This window comes from Neodiprion lecontei, chromosome 3 (genome assembly GCF_021901455.1).
Source record: "Neodiprion lecontei isolate iyNeoLeco1 chromosome 3, iyNeoLeco1.1, whole genome shotgun sequence".
Taxonomy (NCBI): Eukaryota; Metazoa; Arthropoda; class Insecta; order Hymenoptera; family Diprionidae; genus Neodiprion; species Neodiprion lecontei.
In genome coordinates this window covers 31,232,550-31,245,358 of record NC_060262.1, presented here as the reverse complement: position 1 = coordinate 31,245,358, position 12,809 = coordinate 31,232,550, and the positions used below count along the sequence as shown (strand labels likewise).

Genomic DNA, 12,809 nt, shown 5'->3' with positions numbered 1-12,809 from the left:
CACGTACGTAGAATAAGGCGTTCGTCTTTATACTTTTGAGAAATTAATCTTTCGATATTTATTAAACATTTTTGACAGGGAGAAAATTTCTAAACAGCGTTACCGACGTAAACTCAATTCACACCACTTTCCCTTGACCCTTTAAAATTACTTCTTAAACTTGACATATATATACATATATATTTTTTTCTTCATATAACTCCATTACATTGTTTTATTTTTGCTTTCTGCTTAATTTTACCTCATATTGTACATTTTCAAAGGCTGCGAAAGTATAGCCTGAGAAGATTAGTGCGTACAGTGTAACACGGGAAGTACATATTTCCTAAGAGGTTCCTTAGTCTTTGGCTTCCTTGGATATTTTTTACCAATCCTGATAGATTATAACAATTTGATTCAATCTGCTTCACACCATATCATAGATTGTCGTCAGGGAATTGTTCATCCTGTATGTCTTAATCTATGTATAGTGAAATAAACATAACAGAAATTTGTACATGCGTTTCATTTTTTCAATTCTGAAAATCAATCATAAATAATATATGCCACCTACACGTACATAATAATACGCACAGAGTAGTGTGACATTTGATATTTTATCTCGAATCCGATGTGATCACAGGAATCAGCACACGGCCAACACAAGTCACTAGTATACATAATTATTAAAGAAACTCATTTTATTGCTGTAACAACATAACGGATCTCGCAGCAAACATTTTTCTTCCAATGTGAAACTTACAGGTAATGCTGCATTTCAATGTGACAATTACAATTTACGACGAACATTCATTTTTAGTTTTATTTATCACTATCAATCAACTACCCTATCACTCAGTCATGCTAGTTAAAAATTAAATACCGGGCCGGTAAATAAAAAATTCACCACTACTCTAACGCGCCTGAAATGTACGTGTACAAATATTTGTGCTTATATCATGTGTGTGCTTTATGCATTTTTTATAGTAAAAATCATAGTAGAGACAGTAGATGCAGGTAACGTCACGGACTAGATAACAGTAGTACGCTAAACTATATTTATACATCTATAACATTATATGAGGTTACTTAAGACGTACGCGCATTCTGAAATAAAATATGGTACATTTTCAAATATTTGTGAATAATATAATTTTTTCGATCGAATCTACGTCCGTACGCGTATGGGCAACACAATGAATGATCCGCCTCATTCCTTGTATTCTACATATTATTTAGGGAATGGCGTTCGCGTATCACATGAATATTAATCGAGACTAATGGATGTGCGTGGAGTTTGCACAGGTTAAAATAATATACAGTTTTTGCCATTATCGAGATAAATATTGTTGTTAATATTATTATTATCGTTTTAATAATAATTATTATTATTTGTATTATTATCTGTGTAACTGTAATTGGTTATTATATATTCTTATTGTTAACATACGTTTTTCAAGTTTTAAAATAGCTGTATCGCCGTATCACAGAAGAGAAGACGTTTAATAAAGACGTGTACAATCACGTGTCTCATAATATAATAATAATACTATAAAGATTAAAGGTACGTACGAAATTTGCATGCAGATATTCAACACACAAATGAAATTCTGTCATATAATTATTTTTCAGCACTATGTATAAATTTATATATTATGTTTTATTTATACCGTATATTTTTATATATTATATATTTATATATCATCATGCTTGAAGCTAATGCCCCAATGTGGGCTCAGTGGAATTGAGGCATTGGCGATTCAATCGTTCGTAAAAATCCTAATTTCTGTTGTGTTTTTTGTTTGTTTCTTTTTTTTTCTTGGTTTTCTGTCAATTAAAGAAAAATTAATTTCAATCCAATTCTTCAACGTTTTGTATAACAATGTTACTTGTTTATTCCCATGCCCGGTAAGCAGGGCACGTGACCGGGCGTCGGACTGCTGCTGCACGATCTGCTCAAAGCTCTGCTAGAGTCGACCGTAAGAAAGTTGGCATCCCCAGAGGGTGGTGCGGGTACTAAATCCGGCTCCGCAGGACTCGGGCATCGCCTCTCGCAGGTGGCAACCGTTGTTCCCGAGAGGGTGCTCAGAGGAATCTTGTAGATCCTCATCGGCTTGGCTTCGGGTGAGGCTGAAAGAGGGGCTGTAAAAAGATCGGGTTGGCTGCGGAGTCAAAAACGAATAGCTGTAGAATTAAACCGTCGGATGAGCAACGACGAATTGACATTTTAGTTAATACGCCGGTAAAAGAAATGAGCTCAATTTATCGGTCGGCAAATCGATAACGTTTCAGAGGCATGCATCTCGTTACTTATAAAAGAAGAACCGAAGCAAAAAATAGGATGCGAAAGGTCCTCAGCGCGGTTTCAAGCCCGCGAAGCGACCCCGCGGTAATTAAAATAATTGCGAACACCTGCTCCCGCCCTCTCATTGTTCCCGTAACCTACCGGAATGGGGTGATGCTGGGGGGCTGTTGTTCTTGTCGTCTTTATCCGTCTTTCCATCAAAGTGGATCCTCTCGGTGCGGGTGGAGAAGAATTCCGGGGCCGTGGTCGCGAAGAATATGTCATTCTTCGAGGATATTAAATTCAAGTTCGGCATCACCATTGTGTGTACAAGATTTCCATTTATAATCAATCTGATCTCCATCGTGTCCGATGTGAAAGCGATTACGTATGGAAATGCACATACTGTGGATAATAATGAAATCACAATCAGTATTAACGGAATTCACCGATGACATTGTTTGAAATTTCCACACGTACCAACCGCCGTCGGTACGGAATTCCAATGAAAATCGAACGCCGTCGAAGCCATGCTTTCGTCCATGAGCTTTTGGAAATGGCACGTATCTGAAAATTGAACAATTATACCGAGAAATACCTGCAGTAACGTGTCTCGCGAACCAACTCGCTTCGATTTGCGATAATACTGACTATTGTAGCACAGAAGCAGTTCCGGCTCCTCGTCTTCTCGAAGGTCCAGAGCAGCGACGAGATGGGGCTTGTTGCTCGTTTCCACGGATAGTATTCTCGATGCACCCTCCGCCGAGATGAGCTCGAAATTATGTCGCAGAGCGCAGCAGAGTGCCCAATCACCGCATCCCGTCGCCCCCTCAACGATGGTCACGAAGCTCGGCACTTCGCTAGCCGTCAATTCCTTGACGAAGACGAAACCGTCGACGGTGTCGGTGTCGGATGCTGGGCACCAAGCGGTCCAAGCAGCGCTGTGTTTCCACTGCATAACGACCAGTCGACGCCCTATGGCAGCGCACTGCGGAAAATCGGAAGTAGATGAAAATTAAGGTCGTCGACAGGATCGAGCGGTTTCGATCAGCTTGAGCCTCGAAAATTATTCTCAAACTGCTTCTGCTCAGCCGAGGGACTGATTTACGACATTTTTCAAAGCTTGATAAAGGTGATAGAGCGGATCTCCCGCGCATCCGTTTTAAGCACCGAACTCAAGCTTTCGCGAGATGAGTTGCTTATCTCAAGGTAGAGGAAATTGAGAGTAAGATTACACGGGGGCTGAACAGGGTCTCGAGTTGCTACGGACTCACCATTCGCAGATGCGAGCCACCCGGTCGAGTAAGGGAGTATATGTGGCAGCCTCTGGTGCGCTCCAGTTTTCTCTCCTTGGAGTGTGATCTCGTCTTGGGCAATGTGTCTCCTCCAGCCTCCGCATCGAACTCGCTCAGACGAAACACGTGGATTTTGCTGTCTCTCCCGCGGTCGCCGGCTCTGATTAGCAGGATCCCGTGTTGTTCCACCACGTCTAATTGTTTTATCTGGACGGACTTGTCGAATATAAGTCTGTGCGAAAGACCGTCTGAAAGCAGATTATAGCACTGCTTCAATTCCGACCTCGGCGCTTCACACGCAAATTTACGCTTGAGTAAATTTGAGCCTTCATTCGGTGGGCATGGATTTAAACTGATGATGATTATAGCGAATTACACTTTGCTGCGCCCACTTGGTATTGATTAGGGTCTTGCAAAGCGAGCGGATATTGCTTCGTCGGAATCAGCGAAAAGAATAAATCCATGACCCTTATTAGCGTGACCTTCGGGAATTTAATCGAATTCCGAAAATCGTCGAAGGATAGCATTTCCAAAAAATATCAATGCGCGTAATAGTAATAGTTTAAATGCAGAATGATAATAAAAACATCGTAAGTTATTACAACCGAGCTTCACCTCGTTGTCAATTTCTTCGACGATAGATTCATAACTCGGATCGATCATAAGACTTTGGCAAAGCCATTCATTCGAGTAAATCAGGACACCGCGGGCTATGAACAGTAAGTATTGACCGTCACCCCATCTGAGGCTCTGTTCTTGTTCTCATGACCGAAGCTTCCGCTAAACTTGTACCAAGTTACATAGATTGCGAAACTACTCTACAGACATGCATGATTGGAAGTTAACTCAGTCCCTGAAGTAATTCCGCGTATAAAATAAATATTAATAATGAAAGATCCGTGTAAGACTGATCTGCATAAAGTAATTGCGACACAATCTCGCCTGATACTGATTGACGGAAATCTGTTGTTTTGTTTTCAGAGAAGTGTAACAACGCGTGACTAACGCTGCTTCCCAAGATTTTTAATGAAGAAAACTTTTCAGTGAACCATGGAAGTCGTACACGATCACTTTCATAATGAAATCAGATCAAGTAGAAAATTGTTGGTCCAAGTTACGAAAACTTTTTTACGAAGCTCCAGACCGAGCTTATCAGATTCCCAAAGATCTTCTTACCGGATTGTGATATTCAGGATTTTCTTCATTACGATCAGGGTAAGGAATAAAATTCAAATTTCCGTAGGTAACCGAGGATCACATAATTGACTGGATGACTTTTCAGCAAAACTCGAGACCGCTGTGAACTTGAAAAATAATGAGAATAAAGAATTTCTCTATCATCGTCAAGGTTAGAACTTCGATTACGCAGGCGCTGTCGCCAAGTGCGTATGCCGTAGGCTGTTTCCCAGGGTTTGCTCATTACATGGTTCATTTCGATGAACGATTCAGTTACACGGGGTTATGAACTATGAAACTTCATTTACAACTAGCTTTGAAACCTTCGCTCGCTAAAGCTCGCTCGGGGTCGGATGCCTAGCGTAACTGGTTCTTGTGCTCGTGCACTCGCTCACTTGTTGTCAGTGTTTTACCAGATGACATAGTTGTAGGGGAGACTGGGGCACGATGACTCCCCAAAAAATTCTGGTATTTGCTTCACAGTATACAGAATGAACACTGTCTTTGTGCATGTGACGCAAACCGAATCTGCCCGTAAGATTTTTTTTATATAATGCTACAAATCACGTTTACGTATGGATGTAAGTATAACGCATTGTGATTTTATGACAGTAAATTTCGTCAAAAAATACCACGGAACAATCAGCTAAGTGCTGACAGATTTAAAACACTACGCACAGCAATTTTAGCTCTAAATGAACGACGTTATTGTCGTGTATTCCTATGTATACTATGCCAACTACTCACCAATCGCAATTTCTTGATCTCGGTCGTTCGGTTTTTTTCGGATTTAAAATGTGATCTGAAGCATGTGTATTGGTTTGACAGTACAAAACATGACGTTTTCAATAATCAAACTTGTAAACTTGAAAATTAGTCCTGAAAGTCACCACGTCAAGGACCTGGACAGCCAAAACCACGGAGCGCTTGTCCTGGAGGTCGAGATCCACCAGGTTAAGGATCTGGACAGCCGAAACCACGGAGCGCTTGTCCTGGGGGTCGAGATCCACCAGGTGGAGGACCTCGATAGCCAAATCTACGGGAAATTAGTCCTGAAGGTCGAAAGTCACCAGTTCAAGGATTTGGAAGGCCAGAATTACGGAGCGCTTGTCCTGGAAGTCGAGTTTCACCAGGTAGCGGACCTGGAGCGTAAAAACTACGGAGCGCTTGTCCTGGAACTCGAGTTGCCCCAGGAAGCGGCTTGAAGCGCAGGATCCAGGAGGTAGAGAACCCGTTATTCGAAATCTGCGGAGCGCGATTCTCAACCGTCCGCTCTACTGCGCGGTTCGTTCCAGACTGAGAAATTCGGCTAACTGACTTTCGTCGTGACGATCACTATAGATCGATGACGTCAAGAGAAAAAAAAATTTGGGTGACGTCACTTTCTGAACATCCGAACATCCGAACATTCAAACTTAGGTTTCGAAGTTTAATACTATTTACAATTTACAATGAGAACAAGGTAAGCTACCACGCGTGATTATAAGTCAGTGGAGCTGCTAGTGGTGAGCGCTCGTGTATTTTCTTAACGAGAACTTAGTAGCAAGTCGTTAATTGTCCTGATTAATTATTATTAAACATGCCATATGGTGGTGGGTGAGGTCCGTCGAGTACAGCGCGAGAACAGCTCATAGTTAGTTCCAGTTCCAGAAACACGTGTGACTACTCGGTCGGAAGTAAACTGCTTACTCGCTTACCTTCCATGAGAAACGTCCCGAATTCGGTTGACAGAACCATTCGGTTCTTCTGCGACCATGAATCTCCGCAGATGATATCCTGCGGAAAATCCGGGTACACGCAAAGGGGCTCCCAAGGACTCGGCTTGAAGGGACCAGCCGTGGCCATTGACGTTGGTGCGAGGCCTCTGACTATGGCTTCGAGTTTGTAAGCCTGTCCTACGCGAACCATTTCGACGGCACGTGTCTCTTCACGCCGTCGTCCCGGCGCCTCGACGACGTCGGAAAGGGCGCGTCGGTTCAGCATATTCTGAAACAATTGGGAATGGGTAAAGACAAATTGAAGGGGACGGATCATCGTTTTTTCGACGAATGATGACGAACGATGAGAACAAAAATCACCGCGTGGCCTACTTACGCTGCCCTTGGTGTCCTGCACGTGTTCCTGGTAGAGGTCCCTGATTAACATGTCCAGAGTCCTTTCTCTCTTTTGAGAGAACGTGGGAGTGTTGAACGTCGCCTTTTCCCCGTTGATAAGCTTCACCAAGAGGAACTCCCTGAAGGTGTGCGGGTCGTTGAAGACTGGAGGGCAGGGTAAACTAGGTCCAAAAAGAGGTACACATTCGTCGCAGTAAACCGCGACTCTCCATCCGCTGCTGTCGCTGCTCACTATTGCGAATACGTCTGAAAATTGAAGAGTTTCTTTCACGGTAAAATTATCACCGTAGCTACCGATCTGCTTTCATACAGTGTAAAAGGTTTTTATATCAACACTGCACTCAAACGATTCGTACGTATATCTGTATTTCTACGCGAAACTTACGGGTGAACTGGCTTTTGATGCAGTTTGGATTGAACGAGTCAAGTGCGGTTGGATCATCGGTAAAAATAACGTTGACTATGTCATTTCCGATGTGCCGTTTACGTTCGAGTTGTTGAGGATTGTCCTTGGAGTGCGGGAGCATGGTGCTTACGTGAAACATGACTTCATGTCCCGCATAGACAGTGTACACACTTTCCTTGCCCGTCATGTCACCTGGCGGCATATACAAGAGTGAGATCACTCGTTTTTCATTAATCGCATTTCATTCCATATCACGTAATATTCGTGAGGAAATTCGAAGCTCAAATTTTGCTTCTCGTTTAAGGTACAATTACGCCTACGGGATATTTGACGGAAGGATGATCGAGTTCACTGTGGTATAGCTTACTGAAACAATAGTTTATCAGGGTGACTTTAGAAATATTGAAAAGTACACAGGGAATCGATAAGATATGAACTAAAGACAAGTAAATGAAATTTTATTCAACGATTAACTCAGAAAAAAGATAATGGCGAACACTTTTTCCTTTCATAACTTTTTTCACCTGACTGTCCACATTGGCGCGCATCTTCTTCAAATACCGATCATAAAAAAGTTCGAGTGAAAAAGTTTCGAAACAAAAGACCGGGCAACGCGATGTAGGCAAATTCCTCACACCCTCGTGCGCACACCCTTCTTTTCACCGAACACGATGGCATCGATTGCGTATCGTTCCTTACGTATCACAGATATTATAATAATTCAGTAAAGTGAGCTATTTTATATGAAGCCCAAAGCAAATGTAGTACCTTTAACATCCAGACCACCCCTATACTTGTCCCAGCCTTTCAGTCGAATCCTTTCGCCAAGTAGATCTAAGAATCGGTGAAAATCGTGGCTTCCTTTTTCTGAAACAGGATAGAGAGATTTGGCAATACCGCAGTGAAGCCTTCGATAGCGTACATCTGGCGAGGCTGACTCTGACACTGACAGCTTAAATTCCGCGCTTGTAAGAAGATCTCGCCGTTTCACGGCAGAATCTACCTCACTCGGTGTACAAGACGATAGGATGCCACCTCGACAACTTGGCACGATAGTAAAATCCATTTTACGCACAGATAGGCGTCTAATCTCGTTTTTCTTGCCTGGGAGAATCATCACGGAAAAAAACCCTCGACTTGGGTGTAAATTCGTACCCTCAACTTTCTTTTTACGGGGATTTAGTATTATCTATGAGTTGAGGGTACGAATTTACACTAAAGTTGAGGGTTTTTACCGTGAGGGAATGCAGACAAGACCTTACACATCACTCATGGCGTGACATTACATACATGGCCGAAGGCTGTTGAGGTCAGGTTGGGACGAATTTCTTTACTCACCGTTAGACAGCATCTCATCGTCTGTCGTCTGACCCTCCTTGGCATAGACAACGCCGAATTTGAAATTCACAGAACCTTCTTGTTCCTCCAACAGTAAAAGATCCTGGGAAGTAAAGAAAGAAACTCGTTCTGAATACCGCAGTAAACGAGTGCGGGGTGTCTCGACCGAACAAAACTACAACTGAATCATGAAAAGGAAAATCAATGCTCGTAAGAGGTTGGAGAAAGAAATTATAACCAGAAGGTGAAAACTGAAGGACCATTGGAACAGAATGAAGAGGGTGGAAAATACGGTAGCGAAATGAAAAATGTGTTCAGTTTGGATGAAATATGAATGCTGCTTTTTCTGTATCACGGCAAAGATAAAAAAAATTTAATAGAGACGTTCTCTCGGTGAACGAGCTCGTAAAAAGGCTTGCACCTAGTTACCATTATGCCTGGAGTGAAGTCAGTCGCAAATGGTAATTTAAGCCGGAAAGTTACGCGGTGTAAACAAGATATCCCCTACTTGTATTCAGCGTCAACTGCAGTTTTATCATACGACTGAGAACCAAGCTTACATACATCGAAAAACTTTTCACGGATTTAATATTAGTCAATGAAAGGCTTTGGGATAAAAATCCATTATTTCATATTCTACATGGAAAACACGTCTCCTCTTCATCTTCTTCCTAGGGACCTCTAGCTCAATTTGCTCAAACCGAACAATTATCCACTAATTATTTGCGTCAATACTTTTGGGCCCGAGTTTTCCAAAGCCATTCGACACGGAATGACTTGACACTACATACTATCGAAGCGGCAAGCGTCTCCAGCATGCATTTCGGCCCACTGAAAGGAATCCCGTGAAACATAGAGACTGTGGGATGAGACCTTGATTGATAACTCACCTTTTGTATGTCCGGAGAAAATATCTCACGTGGTCCTTTGTCCAGTCTGTCCATCCCAGGAAAATTGCTGAAGTCATATGTTACATCAGTACAACAAGAATCACGGAATATACATGCATATTGTATAATGCATATGTAATGTGATGGACGTATTACGATAGATTGGTTAAGTTTACTGACCTCAAAATTTGCTTCACCGTCATAGGTTTGTTTGCCATGTAAGGTAGGGATATTTTTTGCGCTCCCTGAAACGAATGTCGTATTTACCCGAAAAAATAAGGTCTAATCAGCTAACTGCGCATATATACACATACATGTATATGCATGTATATACAGATATATATGCGAAACGGAGAAAAAGCTCACTGTTCGCCGCCACAGAATGGCTCTGTAATGTGGAACGCAGCGATCTCCGGCTCCTTCGCTGAGGACAACAGAGAGAAAGATGGGACTTCTTTCTTGATCCGACCCGACGTAATTCTGGTGAACTTTGAAAAACAAAAGCTTGATTAGAGTCCCGAAGAAGTTACGATATCGCACAGCCCCGTTTTCCCCAACGGTTTCTGCAGACATCTTCTTTTTTTATTTTACTTCACGATTCCTCTGCCTTTTCGGTACTTATTCGCAGGTGCAATAAACCCAAGCGTGTGTTGAAGACCGTGATGATCGTGTCGCAGACATTCTGACTACGTATATCCGCAGAATACTGTACAGGACTTCTTAATGTACGTGCAGGATCTTGCAATTTAGTACTTACGCTTTCCAAGAAAATACTTGAAGTACCATCGTGTCTGGTTCTCCGGATTTTCGAGTACCGGCGTACTGGGCGATCCGAACATCTGGAAAGTTCGTCAAACTTACTTTTCGTCTCCACGACGTGATGGAGACGGCTTGGAACTTTTTGCATAACTTATTTGAATCCGAAAAAATATAGGCACAGTTATATGTTGCTGCTCTACGATATTACCATACCATATATGTTATTTGCCGCGTATTCATCGAAGTTTCAGTTCAAACTTTTCTATCCTTTTTCATTTTAACAGAAATTTTCGTACTGGATTCGAATGAGATTTGCACTTATAAACCATAGTTTATCATTTAAATAGTCACCTCTTCCTTTTCCCCAAGAGAATCGCCATTTTCAACTCGAAATCTTCGTCCGTTTTCCAAGCCGTCCTGCTCGACCTGCGGCAACTATAATACAGAGAATGCGATATTACGTCGTTAAATTTAATCTAGAAATATGCAAGCTTCGTAACAACTTTCGCGTTATCAAGTAGATTTGCGCAGTATTAATTGACATTGTATATATATAGATATACATGCATACATAATATACCTTTTACATTTTCTTATTATAACAGCGTGATGACTTTTCAACGAGTTGCTAATGAGAATTACGCAGCCACATTTCCTGAACTGACCTCGAGAGCTATTTCACGATGTCTTCAGAGACCCAAGAAGGCCATGAGTTATTCGCTATGCAAATTTGGATAATTTCGCGAATCGAGTAAATTACGGATCTCATTTTAACAGACCATTTCTGTCAGGTACGTGGCAAAACTTTTATCACCTCAAATTTCAGTAGAATATTTTTATCCGGAAGATTATTACTTCCACTCTAAATGAAAGAATCGGTGTTTAAATTTTCGCAAATGTCTCTGCCAAAATCTTTTTCAAACAGAAAGTTGAATATTTATTTATAGAGTTGAAAAAAGAAGGAAATTTTAACTTAACCCTCGCACATGTATAATGGAAACATCCAATGAGTGGAATGACGATGCATCAACGTACACGGTACAGTCATTAACCGATATACATTCAATCGAAGAAATAAAAGCAAATACGTTTGAAAGTAAAGCAGATTTTAGTTTCGTGGAGTGGTTGCGTAATATAATTTATTTTACGGAAACCCGAGAGCACCTCGCTATCGGTCATTTCCCAAGCCTAAACTAACAACGGTTTGTCGCCGTATGTTGGTGCGATACCAAATTTTCGGAGGCAGAAAACCAGCAATGAAATATCGTCCGTATACGTTTCAGAGTATTCGTTTCCACCAAGTGTATCGAATACGATGCTCGGTAACATTTTTCACACTTGTCATTGTGATTATTTACTGCCTTTTTTACGTCCGATCGGAAGCCCCGGCCAGCTGGTTGATATTCATGCCGAGCATATGGGGTGTCGTATTAACGCCCGTCGATCAATCCTGGATACCTGCCTATCTAATTCACGCGTTTCATTTATGACGATAAAAAGAAAAACGACCTGCAGCCCAGCGTAACGTAAACCACCACTAAATTACGTATGTAATTGTCGTAGCTAGACAGACAGTTATGCATAGTTTCAATTTTTACAAATCAGGTACGGAGAAAGTTCCAAATATTTGAAATATTTCGGTTTGTGGAGGTACGCAATTAGAGGTTGAATACGGTTTTTTTATGTTGTTACGACGCAGGCACTTGAAGTTTAAACTGTTACGATACGAACATGAAATGTTTTTAGCAAGCTCTGCAATGCAAGCACTTAATCATTCCGAACACCGAGAAGTTCGGAAAATTTAATTCGCAGACAACTTCTAGGATTTAGGTATTAATTAATTATCGGATTACCCGTGCAACCGAGCATGGCTCATAATTGTTGAAACTCGGCGAGCTCTTATTTAACTTGCAACAATAAGGAAACGTTTCCGAATACTGAAATGTTTATTTGAAAATTTCAGTTGTTTTTAAACGAACGATTAGTATACATCATCAAAGTTTCTCGTGAAACGAATTCGAGGTGAAATCATCTAAGAATAATCTGATAAAAGAATAGAAATTCAGCGTGTATCCTATCTGATTAATGGTAATTTCAAAACGTCGAATAATCATAAAGTCAAACAACCGGATCTCACAATAAATACACACTACAGTGTTATACACGATTCGGATGCGCTGAAATGCTGGCCTCAGTTTGTCACGAATTGTAGGAAACAATTTCATGTATAATATACGTGAATTGACGCAACCACCGCTTCAATTGTTTTCCGCTTATTATTTTCCACCATTGAAATTATTTGCAGTAAAATTGAGAGGCGAGAGAGAATATTTTATAAAATTTTATTTGCAAACAATCGACATACCGTTTAAAAGTTTTCGCTTTATGCATGTTAAGCGGACCGTGTCGGGATTGATTGGCTCCCGAGACCCTTTCGCCGAATAATTAAACTTTGACACGCTTACCCAAGGTTCAATTTACAGTTAGGTAATGTTGTAATACTGAATTTAATTGGAAACTTTGTCAGAATATCCCACAGCGCTATATAAAATAAATCGTAACCGTGAC

The 12,809-nt window shown here is 41.3% G+C and overlaps 1 protein-coding gene across 21 annotated transcripts in view; it reads right to left on the bottom strand.

The window, feature by feature from the left end:
• Window positions 1-26: 26 nt before the first annotated feature.
• The window catches only part of LOC107223742 (GTPase-activating Rap/Ran-GAP domain-like protein 3), a 63,141-nt gene continuing 50,358 nt past the window's right edge, over window positions 27-12,809 (bottom strand). For 8 of the 21 annotated variants that reach the window (XM_046735912.1, XM_046735910.1, XM_046735903.1 and 5 more), the window contains 15 exons: window positions 10,593-10,676; window positions 10,240-10,321; window positions 9,849-9,970; window positions 9,663-9,727; window positions 9,483-9,549; window positions 8,593-8,695; window positions 8,023-8,121; window positions 7,234-7,446; window positions 6,829-7,094; window positions 6,432-6,720; window positions 3,538-3,806; window positions 2,915-3,251; window positions 2,744-2,830; window positions 2,426-2,668; window positions 27-2,121 (listed from right to left, as the gene is read on the bottom strand). In XM_046735912.1, coding sequence (XP_046591868.1) covers window positions 1,865-2,121; window positions 2,426-2,668; window positions 2,744-2,830; window positions 2,915-3,251; window positions 3,538-3,806; window positions 6,432-6,720; window positions 6,829-7,094; window positions 7,234-7,446; window positions 8,023-8,121; window positions 8,593-8,695; window positions 9,483-9,549; window positions 9,663-9,727; window positions 9,849-9,970; window positions 10,240-10,321; window positions 10,593-10,676 — 2,583 coding nt within the window. In that variant the 3' untranslated portion in view covers window positions 27-1,864. Of the gene's footprint in view, window positions 2,142-2,425; window positions 2,669-2,743; window positions 2,831-2,914; window positions 3,252-3,537; window positions 3,807-6,431; window positions 6,721-6,828; window positions 7,095-7,233; window positions 7,447-8,022; window positions 8,122-8,592; window positions 8,696-9,482; window positions 9,550-9,662; window positions 9,728-9,848; window positions 9,971-10,239; window positions 10,392-10,592; window positions 10,677-12,809 lie in introns of those variants that run through there. The other 13 variants (XM_046735922.1, XM_046735920.1, XM_046735916.1 and 10 more) reach the window with 6 other exon arrangements.